This window comes from Dipteris shenzhenensis, chromosome 8 (assembly GCF_047967505.1).
Source record: "Dipteris shenzhenensis isolate YYH24624 ecotype China chromosome 8, Dip_SZ_1.0, whole genome shotgun sequence".
NCBI classification, from domain to species: Eukaryota; Viridiplantae; Streptophyta; class Polypodiopsida; order Gleicheniales; family Dipteridaceae; genus Dipteris; species Dipteris shenzhenensis.
This window is the reverse complement of record NC_141603.1, coordinates 51,303,585-51,319,716: the sequence shown is the minus strand read 5'-3', so window position 1 is coordinate 51,319,716 and position 16,132 is coordinate 51,303,585. Positions and strand designations below refer to the sequence as shown.

Sequence of the window (16,132 nt, the reverse complement as noted above, 5' to 3'; positions counted from 1 at the left end):
CCCAAGATGGGGCACCAAATATGTGTAAAAAAGCTTAGGGGAAAAGGTAATAAATGTACTCCAAGAGAGGTAAAAATGGTGTACCAAGAAAGGGCCTCAAAATATTGGCATGTGGCAAGTAGAACCATCTAGGGAACTAAGGGATCTGGAAAAGCATGCGGGATGCAAAATAAAAGTAATGTCTATTGAGCTTGCTTCCAGAGGTTGGCTGGGTGGAACATAAGTGTGCCATCACCCATGATTGTTTTTGTTTGTTTGTTTGTTCATTTCAATAAGTCTCTGAGAAGCCTCTGGGTCTGACCATAGGGTGCCATTGCAATTTCAAACCGCTATCTTCAATCCATGTTGTCCCCTCACCGCATGGCACCATCGTGTGCGGTCCTCACCTATTTCCTCTCCTCTTTCTTTCCTTTCCCAGATTATGACTTTCCCATCTTTGTAGACAGCCCATTTTCCTTCTTCTCTGGCTGCCATGGCACGTATCATACCTTCTCTTCGGTGCTCCTATTGCAAGAGTGTAAGATCATCATTTAGGTCTGTTCCAGTCCCCTTCAATCTGGCTCTCATACTCATGAAAGTGGATCTATCCGTGGCTGTCATGAATTTAATTATCAATGGCCTCGTGGGTGCGGCAGCCTTTCCCACTTGCCATGCAGCCTCAAAGGTGAGGTGACCCCCATTTTGATCATGAGTGCATTTGCATCTGCCATTGGGGTGTCACCCATTGTCAGGCCTCTTACGAGCACGTTAAGGACTTTGCTGCTCCGTCTTTAGGCATTAGAGATGAAGGCCTGCTTTGGGGCTGATGAACCTTTCAAACAAAGTAAAAATCAGGAAAGTAACTCATACAAATCCCTCTGGGCTGAAGAAAAGGCTTAGGCCCTTGCTGAAGCTAATAATCTCAAAAATCAAACATGCAAAGCAAGTGCTCCAAATACATATCTAATGAAATGCGAAAAATGTCTCGTATCTACATCTATCAGGCCCTGGTTGTCGGGGACACGATCTCTGTATCCGGTGGGCCATATCAAGAGTGACACCTTGGCTTGGACGGTCTCCTCTAAGTAGGACAATGATGGGCTGGACATTGATCCATGCTGCCCTCATGTCAGCTATCTCCTCCTCCTCTACCCCAGTGTGTCCTGGGGTGACTCGGAGTCATAGAAGTCGGTGACATGTTGCTATGCTCGATATGTCTCTTGTGTTACTGTCACCTCTTGCTGCCTGGTCTGCTGCAATAAGTTCTCTCCATGTCGTCACATCTCCAACAACTACAGGCCAACACAAACCTGGTCATGGAATTGGATCACCGGGAAACAAGTGTCCCTCTTGGAAGAGACAGTGGTATCATACTCAAACCTCATTGTATATGGGGCAAGTACATAAGAAGTGCTCCTCTATCTCCACCTCCGCCAACATGCATAACCTGCAGATCTGTTGCTCTCTAGATGTATTTGTGGCTCTCCCTGCCCCAATCCTCAACTGATGGGAAAAGACCCGCATCTGTCCGATGGCAATCCTCAAGGCATGTGAGGCTCGACTATCCTTCATGAACTAGGGTCTAATAATCATTCCATCCCCCAACACCCTCAGGAAATGGTCAGGGTAGAACTAGATCTTGGTGGGAACTCCTGGTCGCCCCCAAGTCCGTGACATATAGAGTTGGAGTAGATCCAACCATATGATACGGTTGATCTCATCATGTGGGACCAAGGGATCAGGGGCATCCAAGCTATACTGAAAGGGGGGGAGATGACATCTCAAAATCTTGGCTAGCAAACCATCTGAATATGTGTGCGTACCACACCGTGCTAACCCCACTTTCGGCTAGTCATATAGATTACTCTATTGCGTGCCTCGCTAGTCTCCATCTATGTAAGTCCCAAACCCGATGAAGTTAAGTGACCAGAAGATGGCATCAGCATAAAGTGGTGTTAGGCCTGCATGATCTGGTGGGGGACTAAGGGCTTCTCCAAATGATCCCAGATTCCGTAATCACGTGCAGGCTCGAATTGCCGCCACTCGTCGTTGATACGTCATCCCCCCCAAAGCATGTTGCATACATGGATGTCGTCCTTACTAGCATGTCAAATAGCCATCCCTTCGTCGGAGGGTCCTGGAAGTGTGAGAGCACTGTCACTCTATCCAAGCTAAAGCTCCTTGTTTGGCATGCCTTGGCAGCATGGGTTATCGTGAAGACTAGCCCTACAAAGACTGCCCCTAGATAGGTGTATGATTGTACAACCTCCACTAACTTCCCTCGCTAAGTGAAGTTGTGTCGACGATGTGCTCCCCGTGAGGTGTTGAAGATCATAACCTTATCCTTGCCAAGGTTGACTGTCAAGTCTCTCTCTCGCTCTACCAAAAACCTCAAGATGTCTCTGTAAACCTGTTGTTAAAGAGGATAGAAGGACTACGTCATCTGCATGCAACAATATCTATAACATCAAGTTGGCCCGCAGTGATGCCTCATCGCCTAGGTGGCCAATGAAAGTTGTGATCTCATCAATGTGGAGCCCAATTAGTCTCGGTGAGAGCGGGCATCCCTGCTTCACTCCAATCATACTTTCGATCCAATCTGACAGGCCTTCAAGGGCACATACTCTCCCTTCGACTAACTCGTATCTCCGGGATCTGCATCTCCTGAAGTCGCCTAATCATGCGGGACCAAGGGACCGGGTCAAAGGCCTTTTGAAAGTCTACAAAGCAAGCATAGACTTTCTCGGATCTCGATCTCCCCTCCTTGATGACTGCCTGCAAAATGAAGATATGATCAAGAGTGGAGTGCCGTCTCCAAAGCCTATCCCAAGGCCCAATGTCCGGGTGTCTCTATGGAGGAGCTGATATGTCTCTCTAGTACTAATCCATAAATATTGGCCAGTATATGACCAATCATGAGAGTACGCTAGTTCCAAGTGTGCATGGAATCTCTCGCTTTGAGTATCAGCATGATGGTGGTGGTACGTCAAGCAAGGGAAAAAGGGGGAAGCCGTGGCATACTGCATGGTCGAACATTTGTGCCGAAATCGGGGCTAAGATACCTCCTCTCCATGTGCAAAGTGCTCATTCTGCAGCCCCTCATTGTCCTGGGCTCTTCGGTTGTGGAGCAAGCGTGCACATTCTATGCTGTGAATAGTTCCACTTATCCATTCCGTGTACGTGCATTGAAGTCACCTAGGAGGAGGACTTCTCCCTGCCTAGAGAATTCCATGATCATATATCATCTCATATGGGCTATGACCCACTATAGTGACCTCATGCGCATATGATGATGTGTTCGGGGGAAGTAACATACTTCAATGAAAAATGATAGTGTATCAAAGTGGCTGAACTCACACCCACATGTGCCGCGCATGCTCCTTCTCCTACATCACAAAGATAAGCGGTCATAGGTGTGACCTGAAAGAACTGCCACATCTCCTCCCGTACCCCACTATCTCTCCTCGTCTCCTATCTATGAGCTAACTCCCAAGTGTATCCTACGACTATGGGTAGTCCTCTATCTGGACTCTCATGTCCTCTCTTGTGTCTCGATGTAGGATGAAATTTCTCTATCAGTGTATGTCTCTGAGAAGCCCCCTGGATCAGACCGTAAGGTGCCATTGCAGTTCCTACACCAGCGTCAATCTGTGCTGTCCCTCTATCCCATGGCCTCGACTACATCATGTGCTGTCCGAGAGAGAGAGAGAGAGAGAGAGAGAGAGAGAGAGAGAGAGAGAGAGAAAATAAGAAAGTCTATTAACGTCCACTGGAGACTAAAAGGTCTATGGGATAGTAAGAAATCCTCTAGTACATCTGCTTTAGGCAAGGCACATGGCAGCTCCCAAGGAGTGCAAAAGCAACCCCAATTTATTTAGAGTACCTACATAATAGTCCGAAAGAGTAATCAGCCATACATCAGTTTAAGATTGAGAGTCTTTTGGTTTTGATTTCAACTCTCTGATTAGGGCTACACCTTCACGGTAAACTGCCCATTTTCCATCCTTTCTGGCAGCCCTGACTTTAGCTAGTTCAATTGCCTTATTGACTTGTGTAAGCTTCTCAGCTATCCATACTTTAGTACCCTTCAACTTGTAAGATTGTCGAAGAAGCTTGATCTGCATAACCTTTGACGTCAGTGTAAGGATTGCATGACGTTTATAGTGCATAATAGAAGCTAGCCTGGAGTCGTCATCGTCCCTCTCATCATCATTCATCCATTCAATGTTGGGCAAGCCTGCTTTGATCTTTGTCAATATTTCACTATATGTGTCCTCCTCTTTGTACCAATCTTCTAGGAGTCCCGTCCCCCTATTCTAATATTTAGCACATTATCACATCTAGCTTCCTGTTCTTTAATCTCTGCTTGAATCTCTGCTTGAATATCAGACTTACTTGCTTTGGTGTCCACTTCCACAATCACTTCCTTCTTAGCAATTTGTACTTCAATGTGAACAAGATCTTTGACTGTAGAGACGCTGCCGGGAAGGGGGGGAATCCTTACAAGATTTTACAGCCTCGTCAATTACTGCCTGCTTACCAAGCCATTCCAGAATGTGAAGTTGAGCCTTTACATCTGCCAATTCCAATCGTAGCTTTCTCACTGCTTGCTGCAGATTAAAAATCTGATCTCGTTGCCCAAGGATGGGTCGTTTTGAGCCTTCTTGTTGGCAATTGTGTGCATACGGAGAGGGCATCATGGCTGCAACTGTAGAGTACCGAGTCTTGATGGAGGTTGATGAAGTTGAGGGGGACTTGGAGGAGAGGGTAGGCCATTCTATAATTGGTTGTCAGTAGAACCCCTTAGCTGAACCTAACCCCCAAGTTGGGTTGAGGTTTAGCCCACCTCGGGGTTAGGGCTAGTTTGTTGTTTGAAGAAACTACCGGGGGGGGGGGGGGGGATGGGTTGTTGTTGACGACGAGACCGGGGGGGTTGGCAGCTGGCGTGTACTGGCTCTTGGGGTTGTTGGCTGTTGGTGGCTTGAAGGCTAGAGGCTACGCGCAGGCCATGGTTTGTGCGATGCTCTCAGGAGCGTGACACATGCTGTTGTCGCTACCATGTGGATTTTGGATTGATGTATGACGTATTCCGTTCCCTTGATGGTCATAGGGGAGTGGTTCCTACTAGCCCTCGCGACTTCATTCATTCCATATTGTGTACACGAGATGGTGATGCTTTATTCCACTCCCTTGATTGTGTGGAAGGCACGTGTACTTTGTGTGGTGACTTTGCTAGAGTGCCACGAGTTGCACTAGATACTTGTGATGTGCAGATGGTTCGTTGGCAGCAGTATGAGTACTGTACCTTGACATTAGATGGTGGTGCACAGTCGAGGAGGTTGCAGCTTGTGGGGAAGGAGACACCACGTGTTGTATTCATTGATTGTTTTCGAGGGAAATGATGAGGTGGCACATGTGGCAGCACGTGTGGCAATGTAAGGTGACATGGCAAGGAGTGATGTCACATCTGCTTGATGAGATGGCACCACGTGGTCTAACAACGTGGCATGGTTTTGATGACTCAGCCTTCCACATGGGCAGCATGCAGACTCCAAAGGCTTGCCACTAGGGTCGCTGATGCTCCTAGCATACCTCACCAAGCCTAATACCAAGCCTACCTTGTCTTGGTATTAGGCTTGGGTGGCCCTTTTTCTCCCACAAAAGGGAGATTTAACTGTTGGAGACCATATCGTACGTTTCCCTTACTCAAATTTAACCAAAATTTTTTCCTCTTATTCATCATGCAGAGGACTAAAAATATTGACATTTTTGAAATGTTTGGTTATGTTTGAGAATTACTAGATTTATTTTTAATATTCTTTGTTGATCCTCTAAGGAGTAAAAGTAAAAATTAAACTTCAATCTTCCTAAATCTAACTGTTGGATTTGGGATTTAATGATTCAACCACACACCCTTATGTGCCTACTAACCTTCCACCGAATTGGATTTGCTTAATTATTCAAAATACTAAAAAAATGTGGTGTGCTACTAAAATGCATGTATTTTATGACTTCATTTATTATAAATAATTATTTATAATTAGATAAATCATTCAAAAAATTACCAATAAATCAAGTTAAGCTCTACATAATGCAAAGAGACCACTTACAAAGTTTCAATAACATTTAATCTAAAATGAGTGAGAAATTTAGAATTTAATATGACACTCTTTGTTCGTGACAAACGTGTGACCACCCTGGAACCATGCCGTGTGACACAAAGAAATTTTTTGTGTGTGCATCGAATTTTCGATCAGACTATACGATTGTGTGCACAATAGCAAGTGTGATGTTGTGTCAGAAGACTTCAAAGACTAGATCCATAGGGAAGTAGGTGAGATTTGCATTTTTGTGTGCTAAAAAGCTTGTTTTTCCACCTCCTTAGGATTGGGGAGTGAACAAAAAGTGGACACCCTTAGCTTGCTACCACCCGCTAGTTGCTCAGGAGAGCTGATGGGCCTAAACTGACCGAGGGAGATCCGGAGCGCATGTGGTAGATGAAGTTGTGTGTAACCCGGAGGTGTGATGAAGCCCTCCTGTGAGATCTGGAGGCAGTGTCGGCGGTAGAAGTCGAGCTTCACAGGAAGCTCGGAGTGAAGAAACCCAGGTGTGGAGCTAGAGCAGATCCGCCCGAATGAGCCGGTTGACCTCCTGGTCAGTGGGGGAGAGAGGAGATGGTGGAGCGTCGAGGCTGTACTAAAAAGGAGGCAACCGGTCTAAGTCGAGGCCCAGTCGGGTGAACCAACTGGAAAGACAACTATACCAGCATCGCTGGTCCCCATCAACGGATAAGGCCATAGAGGAGGATAGGGCTAACCAAGGTAGGCGGAGGCGACCGTCAGCGGAGGAGCCAAAATCCCTGACTCTGTGGAGGTAGGTGATAGCCTGAAAAGCCGCATCAAGCTGTAGGGGTGAGGCGCCGAACTCTGCTAGAATGATCTCGTGTGGTACCGATGGTTTGCTACGGATCATCCGAGCAAACATCAGTATCTCTAGGCGCTCAACTCGAGCCCACTCTGTGTCTGAAAGGTCGACTCCCCACCAAGGGCTACCGTACATGCCTGCTGGGCGGACCAAAGAATAAAAAAGAAGAGACTTGGTCCGCGGGTCCTGGAAGTGGGAGTGGTAGCACTGTTGCTCCAGCCTGGCAAGAGCGGCGTATCCCCGGCTGATCCTGGCTTGCATGGCCGGGCGCATCGTGAAGATCGGGCCTGAGAAGACAACGCCCAAGTATGTGTAGGAGTCAACTATCTCAACAGGGTTGCCAGCGAAGAGGAACTGCTCTCGGTGCATAGCTGGGTCTGGAAGTGTTGAAGATCATCACCTTGGTTTTCTCAAGGTTAACCTTCAAGTCATGTGTATCACAAAAGACCTGAAGTCCATCCAAGTGTCGCTGAAGACCAGTAGCAGAAGAGGATAGTAGTACTACATCGTCTGCGTATAGGAGAATCTAGATGGCAGTCTCCGCAAGAGAGCAGCCTGCACCTCCGAGTGTCCTGATGGTGGTCTCGAGCTCGTCGATGTAGAGGCCAAATAGAGTCGATGACAAGGGACATTCTTGTTTGACTCCGATAGTGCTCGTGATCTCTGGGGTCCAGTTGGGCCAATCCTGACCTGCCCCGTCACCCGCTCATAGAGAGCTACTACTGCCCAGATAATCGCCGAGTCGTAGCCTAACTCCTGCAGACATCTGATGAGTCAGGCGCGGGGAACGGTGTCGAATGCCTTGCGGAAATCCACAAAGCAACAATATACTCTCTGTCTCCTGTGTCTCGCCTCCTCAATGATCCCTCTAAGTGTAAAAATGTGATCGTAAGTCGAGTGATCCGTCCTGAAGCCGGCCTGTCCGGATGCCCTGAGCCCCTGTATCTCTGCGCGAGCACTGACCTCGCCATCTAACACTGATGCATAGATCTTGGACATAACATGTCCAACCATGATGGTTCTGTAATTCCCTGGATCCATGGGATCTCCTGCTTTGTGGATGGGTGTGATAGTGTTCAGGGTCCAGGCTCTGGGGAACCTGTGGCAGACAGCTTCATTGAACAGCGTTGCCAGGATGGGGGCTAGAGTTTTGATGCCATAGGCAACAAACTCTGTGCATAGGCCCTCATGATCCTTAGCTCGACCGTTATGAAGCTTATGCGCTGCGTGGGTGACTCCCTGGGTTGTGAAGAGGATACAAGAATTGGGGCGGGGGGTGGCTGAGAGGTCGGGAGGAGGCTGATCAGGGATATCATAGAGTGTGCGTGCGTAGGTGTGCCAGAGGAAAGTGTCCGTGAGGGGGGGGGGATCGGCGTTCTAGGAATTTCCTCCAGAAATCCTTGGAGTTGCTACTAAACAAAATGTTCAGTAGCGTATCCTCATTCTGGCGCAGGAAGGCTAGCTTCTTGCGACGGACTAGTCGACGATAATCCCTGGTGAGAGAGATAAGATATGGTATGATTGTATTTAAGTCCACTGTGAGACCCTTCAAGATCTATGGGACTGGCAATCGCTATCAACTAATAGAGAGAGAGAGAGAGAGAGAGAGAGAGAAAGAAAGATATATTAACGTTCGCAGGAGGCCTCGCGGCCCTATGGGACAAAGTACAAAATCAAGTAACTCATACAGACCACTGTGGTCCGCTAAGGCCCTTGCTGAGTACTAAAATGCTATACTAGTACAAAATAGCAAAAAGGTAGCAATAGCATGAGAGAGAGAGAGCCACAGAGAGAGAGAGAGAGAGAGAGAGAGAGAGAGAGAGAGAGAGAGAGAGAGTCTTCAAAAGACTAAAGGGTCTATGAGACATCCATAGCCAAGACTGATACTTCAGACCATTAAAAAAAGAGAGAGAACCTACATCAAGATACACTGCGATGTCTCAACAGAAGGATGCATGTAGCAAATCGTATCATATCAGCCTACAAGAGGCTTTGGTAAATCACTACTAAGGAGCCCGTTCGTCATTTGTCTACCTATGTGTTGGGCCTTTTGTATATTGTCTAAGGGACTAGAGCCACTAGGCAACGGAGGACATTGAAATCAGTGATAGGACGTTGGTATCATCAAGGGATGAAATTAGTGATAGGACGCTGCCGGTGGTCAGCTTGGGTAGCCTGCCTATGCCATACTCTCCTCTTCTGTGGATGCAGAGAAATATCTTGCCATCTAGCAAACACTACTCTCACTTCTGTCCTCATCTCCCCAATTCAAAAAGTAGAGAAGGGCAGCCTATCAGCTCATGATTTAGTGTGGGTCGCATTAGCGTGTGTCTGAGGTACGTGATCTTTGAGCCGCCTCGCAAGCACTACTCTCAATCCCATCATCTATCTCCCGAAGTCAAAGAGTAGAAAGGGGTAGCCTACCCGTGCTCATGATTTGATGTGGATCGCATTAGCGTATGTTTGAGATGCTGATCTCCAAGACAAAAAGGACAAAAAGCATTGACAATCCAGATAATCAATGATTATGCACATATCTTTGAAATCTACCAAGGATCTCATAATATCAAGGGCTTCTCATAAGCACGTGCTCCTCTGTCTCCACCTTATATATGTCCCATCGGGTGCAAAGTCTCAACTCACAATGATGGCGAGAGGCATCAACCTCTCACCTCGTCTCAATATGAAACCTATGCGATGAGATTCAAAGCTAGCCCATAGCTATCCACAATACATGTGAGAGATGAATCTATCAAAACACTACCTAGGACCAGATTACACCCAAAGATAGTATAAGCCCAAAGACTAAAAAGACGACACGCTTTAAAGCTCCCCACCTTGGATTTTAAAGTTCAAGGATCCAAAATATTCCCAAAGGTGAAATTCCCAAAACACGACGACGATGATGTAGAATAGATAAGATTTTCTTCAAAACTTTTCTTGTTATATGGATGACTAAAGTATGAAATTTAGGGATTAAAGTACTCTTACTTTTACAAAGATAAGCATGGAATTGGGGAGTTCCACCTCCATATTTAGCTCTGTCCAAAATGTTTTGAGTTAATGTAGGCATTCTACTGATATTCAACAAAGTCTGAAGTGTGGGTCTTGGTATTTTGGCTTAAACTACTGTGGTGTTCATGTAGAAGGGAAAATTATTTTATTTGCTTTGTGTGAAGATGAACCGTCTACCAAAGCCTATGGGTAGGACAAAGCACTTTCAATTTGTTAGGATCATTGAGGGAATGAATCTAGGATTAGTAGATAGGAAAAGATCTTGATGCTTCTTTGCAAAGCCTACAAGTAAGCATTTGCTTTGGAAAGTATATTTTGTATATTATCATGTCTTAACAAAGGAAAGAGGAATGTGATCTTTTTGTTTGGGGGCGGGACGTAAATTAGACACAAGGAGAGGTAAAAACCCTCTTATCTATTAACTTAACCACAGGTGAACTTGATTGTACAGCAAGTCGAATGCTGACTCGAAGCTTTTGAAATTCAATAGGAAAGCACACAACATGAAGAATAAAGATTATGTTAAAAACAAACCAAAAGAATTGTATTATTTAGAAAATCATTCATAGCAAGCCGATCAATACAGTGTGAATTCGTCCCTGACTGCATGTGGTTCATCAAAAGTTGCCAAAAGAAGTTGATTACAACTTAAGAGTCCTGCCAAGTATGGAAAGTAAGGTTGCGTAGCTGCATACCGAGCCAGTCAAAGGCAACAACATGAAAATCTCTAGACAAGATAGGTATCACCTTGCGAAAAGAGTAGGCCTGCAGATGTGAACAGCATGATTAATAACAGAAACATCCACAAAGGCTGCAAAAGTAAATGATATCTTCCAGGTCTTTCTCTAGAAAGTTCACACACACAAAATTCCAGAGAGTCTGCAACCACTTCATTTTTTCCCCAATTCTTCTTGTTTTGGTAAATTATACATACATAATTACTTAGCTTTGGTGCTATCTACGATTTTCATTAGTCACATGAACTAAAGTGGAAATATGATAAATAAGCCAATCTCTTGGGGACTATTTCGTTTGTTTTGAAAATACAAGAAATGCTGTAAATACAGCATGGAAACATCAAGACGACATCTTATCCCATGTTTCATTGAGAAGCTTGCAAACACTGCAATATTTGCCCTAGCTTTTTTTGACATGTAGAACCAAACATGGTCTCTTTTTGTTTGACTGCTTTAAAGAATGTATGATGTTGAAAATTCTATACCTGAAGGCCCTAAAAATATGGACAGCATTCCAAAAGATCCATGATGCAAAAGAGCAAATACAGTTATCTTATTCTTAAGTCATTCCAACCTGCGATGGAAACCCATGCACCAATAGAATTGTTGGATTTGCGGGATCTCCCTCTTCAATGTAGAACCATCTAGACACAAAAGATCATCAAAAGATCCTTTAATGGATTGAATGAACGTATGTTGGTAACAACTGAGGATTGAAAAAACTATCATTTGGATAGCAAGCCATGTGAGTAATAAATTATCCTACGAAACCCCTTACACACGCTTGACAGAGAAATTAGCAATAAGACATGCCACATTTTTGTTAAAACTCACAAGATTGACAATCTTAAACTCAATTAAATAAAGCAAGGACTAGCTACTATGACATCCCCACTGATGTCATCAGCCCCCAACCGTGGGTGTAGACCACAATATAAACATATGCTCTCAAGCTAGCACTAAAGGAGAAGGCTAATAAAAAAGAAGTCCACATTCTTTTCATTCATGCTACAACTGCTTGTAAAAAACTATATGATTTCATTTGGTCTATAAGACTGAAAAAAACCATATAGAATGAGAAAAAAACTGAACAGGTAGAGCCACTAAGCCGGCATTCACACCCAATCTGAACCCATGGAAAAAAGATAGATATACAATGTAATATCACTGTGACAGTCCTCTTTATGATGTCTGAGCAACCATATCCACTGGGCAGCTGAGAATAGATAGGAGGGTCTCAGCGGACAAAGGCTCCGGTGGGGTCCGACGCTGCTGAGAGCTAAAACATAGGAGCAACTTCACATTGCCGACAAGATTGCTCCTATTTTCGAGAACATCATAGGAGCAACTTCACACCTTCGACAAGATTGTAGACCAAATGCCAAAATCACTGACATGGCCCCAAAGAATGTGGACTCAATCAACTCTAGTATGGTACCTGCTAGACCGCCACACACATGACCAACGCATGCTAATATAATGCTCATCGGGCACCTCAACAAGCCGCGGCAGCCACGGTCTCAACCCTTGCTATTGCACCGGCATCAGCCATGGCACCAACCATGCCACATGTTGCCAAGGGGTGCCCTTACTACCCTCGCCCGCGCACATCCACCAATGGTGGTGCTCCCGGGAAAATTGTTGCTTCTACTATGATGATGTCGGTCATAGGAAGACTGAGTGTGCATTGTATAAAAAGCATCAAGCTGAGAAGGAGCAGATCCGCACTCAGACTATTGTGGCGCTAGTTGTTGCTGCCCATGCGAATAGGATACATATTGTTGCTCTTGATGAGTCAAATGTGTTGTCCACTGACAATGTTGCCTCAGTCCTGGCCGTGACAAAAGCGATCAATGTTTCGCTAGGTCTAGCGTTGCCAAATAGGTGTCCCATCCAGAACGATAAGAAGCCAAATTGATTGGTAGGCACAAGCACAAATTTGCACACAGGTAATGGAGGATCCAAGAAAGACGATGCTGCCTCAGTCCTGGCCATGACAAGAGCGATGAATGTTTCGCTAGGTCTAGTGTTGCCAAATAGGTGTCCCATCCAGAAGGATAAGAAGCCAAATCGATTGGTAGGCACAAGCACAAATTCACACACAAAGAATGTAGGATCGGATAGAAGAGAGAGAATGCAGGTAGCAAAGGGTCGCAGAAGAACACCCGTCACATCAAACTTGGATTCCCCAAAACAAAGGAGTACAAGATACAAGTACCTAGACCTAGGACTAAGTGTCCTAGGTGTCACATAGGACTAAGTGTCCTATGTGGCCTAAAAGACACTAACACTATAAGTGTCTTTAGTTATGCCTACAAGGCACATACCATGGCCTATAGGGCATCACTAGAACCACCAGAGGATGGCCTACAAACCCCCCTCCATGGGATGAGCTGAAGTACTCTGGAAACGTCTCAGAATACCTCGTATTTTCTAGTCATGGTGGCACATGTTCATCCAAAAGGATATAGCCATCTATGAATGTTCAAGGGATGTCAGATCATGTAACAAAGAGAAACAAGTGTAAAGCTTGTCGAAAGACTTCAAACTTGGACAAGAAAGTGCCTTTGTAAACATATCTGCTATGTTGTCCTTTGTGGGAAGATAGGACAACTCTATGTCTCCTGCTGACAACCGCTCCCGAACATAATGAAAGTGAACTTCAATATGCTTGGTACGTGCATGAAACACTAGGTTACACGCAATGGCCAAAGCACTCTGGCTGTTAGTGTAGACAGTGTTAGTGTAGACAATAGTGGAGGATGTCTGGCGAATACCAAGATCTGTAAGTAACTGTCGAATCCAAACACACTCTACTGTAGCGGTGAAAGCTGCCCTGTACTCAGTCTCACAGCTAGACGTGGCAACTACTGGTTGCTTCTTGCTGAGCCAAGAGATACATGAATTGCCAAGCAAAAAACAATTGCTAGTATGTGACACTCTGGTGTCGAAACATCCTGCCCAGTTACTATTCGTGTAAGCATGCATGGTAAGTGAACCCTGATCACCATAGAAGAGGGCTAAATCTTGAGTGCCTCTGAGATATCTGAAGACACTCTTCACTGCCTGCCAATGCTGTGAACTGGGCATGTGCATGAATCTACTAAGCTAAGATCCTGCATACTGCAAGTCAGGCCTGGTGTGACATAAATAAATAAGGCATCCGACAGCCTGCAGCTGTCAAAAATCTACTGCAAATCAGCCTTGAAAGCTGCAATTTGCTAAGTATCTGGGCCCGTGATGAGCATATCATCCACATATAAAATCAGCACTAAAAAATCAGATCCACTCCCATGGACATAAAGAGTGGGTTTTGTTGGACTATTTTGAAAACCAAGGGATAGTAAGTGTGCATGAATTTTGGCATACCATGCCCTGGGTGCCTACTTAAAACCATAAAGGGCTTTTCTAAGCCGGCATACCTTATTTTTAGAATTAACAACCTCAAAGCCAGGAGGTTGTGTGAGATAGACTTCTTCCTGCAGATCCCCATGAAGAAAAGCAGTCTTGATGTCAAGTTGGTGCACTTGCCAATGATGATGGGCTGCAATGGCAATGATACATCTAATGGTAGTAATCTTGGATGTGGGAGCAAATGTCTCCTCAAAGTCAATGCCTTGTTGTCAGGCATACCCTTTTGCAACAAGACGAGCTTTGTATCGATCTATGCTGCCATCAGATTTCCTTTTTAATTTGTAGACCCACTGCGTTCCAATGGCATGCTTGCCAGGAGGGAGATCTACTAATTCCCATGTGTCATTTTTTGCAATAGATTGTCAGCAAGGAGTGCAAACTCAAGAAAGTGACCATGTTGTCTATTCCCTGATCTTGTCCGGGCAGCAAAAGGCTGATCTTGTTTGCTGTCCCTCAATGTATCAAAAAGCCATTTGGGAACTTGCCTTTGCTGTCTATTCACAGCTCTTTCTTCAATGACTGCATCATGAGTAGTGGGATCATTTTGTGCCGGAAGGTTGTGGCTGATTATTGCTTAGTGGAGGGCCTGAAGGAGGCTCACGTTGCTGGTAAAAATCCTCTTCTGATGATGGTAGAGGTAACCAAGATTCAAAAGCATCAAACATGTCAACATCTGGCTTTGCATTGCAGTCCACAAGAGGAGAAGCTGAATGTTCAGCAAAGATTACCTCTCTACTGACAATAATCTTCCCAGTATTTGGTTGATATAACCAATACCCTCTGCTCTCCTGGCTGTAACCAATAAATATGCATTTGATATCCTTGTCATCAAGCTTATGTCTCAGCTGAGATGGAACATGAACATATGCAGGAGAGCCAAAAACTCTCATGTGTGAAAGTGAAGGCTTTTGGCCTTTCCATGCTTCATAAGGTGTAACAGTCTTCAATGCCTGTGTAGGTGATCTATTGAGCACATAGTTGGCACACATAACTGCATCAAGCCAAAATTTATTGGGCAAAGACTCGGCCTTAAGCGTGCATCTGGCCATCTCCATTGTGGACCTATTTTTCCTATCAGAAACATGATTCTGCTAAGGAGTGTAAGGAGTAGTGCATGAGTGAATAATGCCTCGTGAAGACAAAAATGCATCAAACTCCTTTGACATATACTCTCCCCCCATATCTGTGTTGAGGGTGACAAGCTTGCATCTTGATTCATTCTCAACCATATTCAGCCATCTCTGAAAGCATAAGAAAACTTCAGATTTGGCTTTTAAAGGATATACCCAGCAATATCTTGTGAAATCATCAATGAGAGTCATGAAATACTTATACCCCCCAATGGCATTTGTCCTCATTGGGCCGCAGACATCACTTTGTACTAGCTGCAATTTCCTTTGTGAGAGTTTTCGACAATTCTTTTGAAAAGGAAATCGATGCATCTTACCCAAAAGACAACCCTCACACACATGTTTGGAAATTGTGTGAGCCTGAGGTACATCATTTGCCATCTGTTGTGAATGTAGCTTTGCAAGAGCTCTATAATTGAGATGGCCCATTCTCTCATGCCAAAGATGAGTTTCAGCAAGCTGTGAATCTGAAATAGCCAATGCTTCAATAGAAAGTGCAGCTGAATGATGATCAAGGTGATAAAGCCCTTTTTGTAAAGTGCCAGTGAGAACTATGGCATTGTCATCACGAAGATCATAAACTAGGCATCTGTAGCCATCAAAAATAACTCTGAAACTTGAAGTGGTAATTGCTGAAATTGAAATCAAGTTGACTTCAATTCTAGGTACAAAAAGAACATTTGTCAGAGTAACAGCATGGCTTGAAATGGAGATGATTTTGATTTTTTCATATAGAATTTTGTAGGAGTTGCAAGCGTATCGATGGGCGCAAACTTTGCTACCAAGGACACACACATGGTCACATACGATGATGACATCTACGAACAATGGATTAGGATTTTGACATTAGTGAAGCAGGGTGATCTTGAGGGTCGAAATCCCACAATAACATATATGAGGTGTCTACTAGGATTGGAAGACGAAGATGTACAT

The 16,132-nt window shown here is 44.8% G+C and overlaps 1 protein-coding gene across 3 annotated transcripts in view; it reads right to left on the bottom strand.

Annotated features, from left to right (window-relative positions):
- LOC147899642 (alpha/beta-Hydrolases superfamily protein) overlaps positions 1 to 16,132 on the bottom strand; it is a 107,961-nt gene that overhangs the window by 39,723 nt on the left and 52,106 nt on the right. For all 3 annotated transcript variants that reach the window (XM_087378265.1, XM_087378264.1, XM_087378266.1), the window contains exons 5-6: positions 11,230 to 11,299; positions 10,614 to 10,683 (exon numbers count right to left, since the gene is read on the bottom strand). In XM_087378265.1, coding sequence (XP_087234391.1) covers positions 10,614 to 10,683; positions 11,230 to 11,299 — 140 coding nt within the window. The remainder of the gene's footprint in view (positions 1 to 10,613; positions 10,684 to 11,229; positions 11,300 to 16,132) is intronic.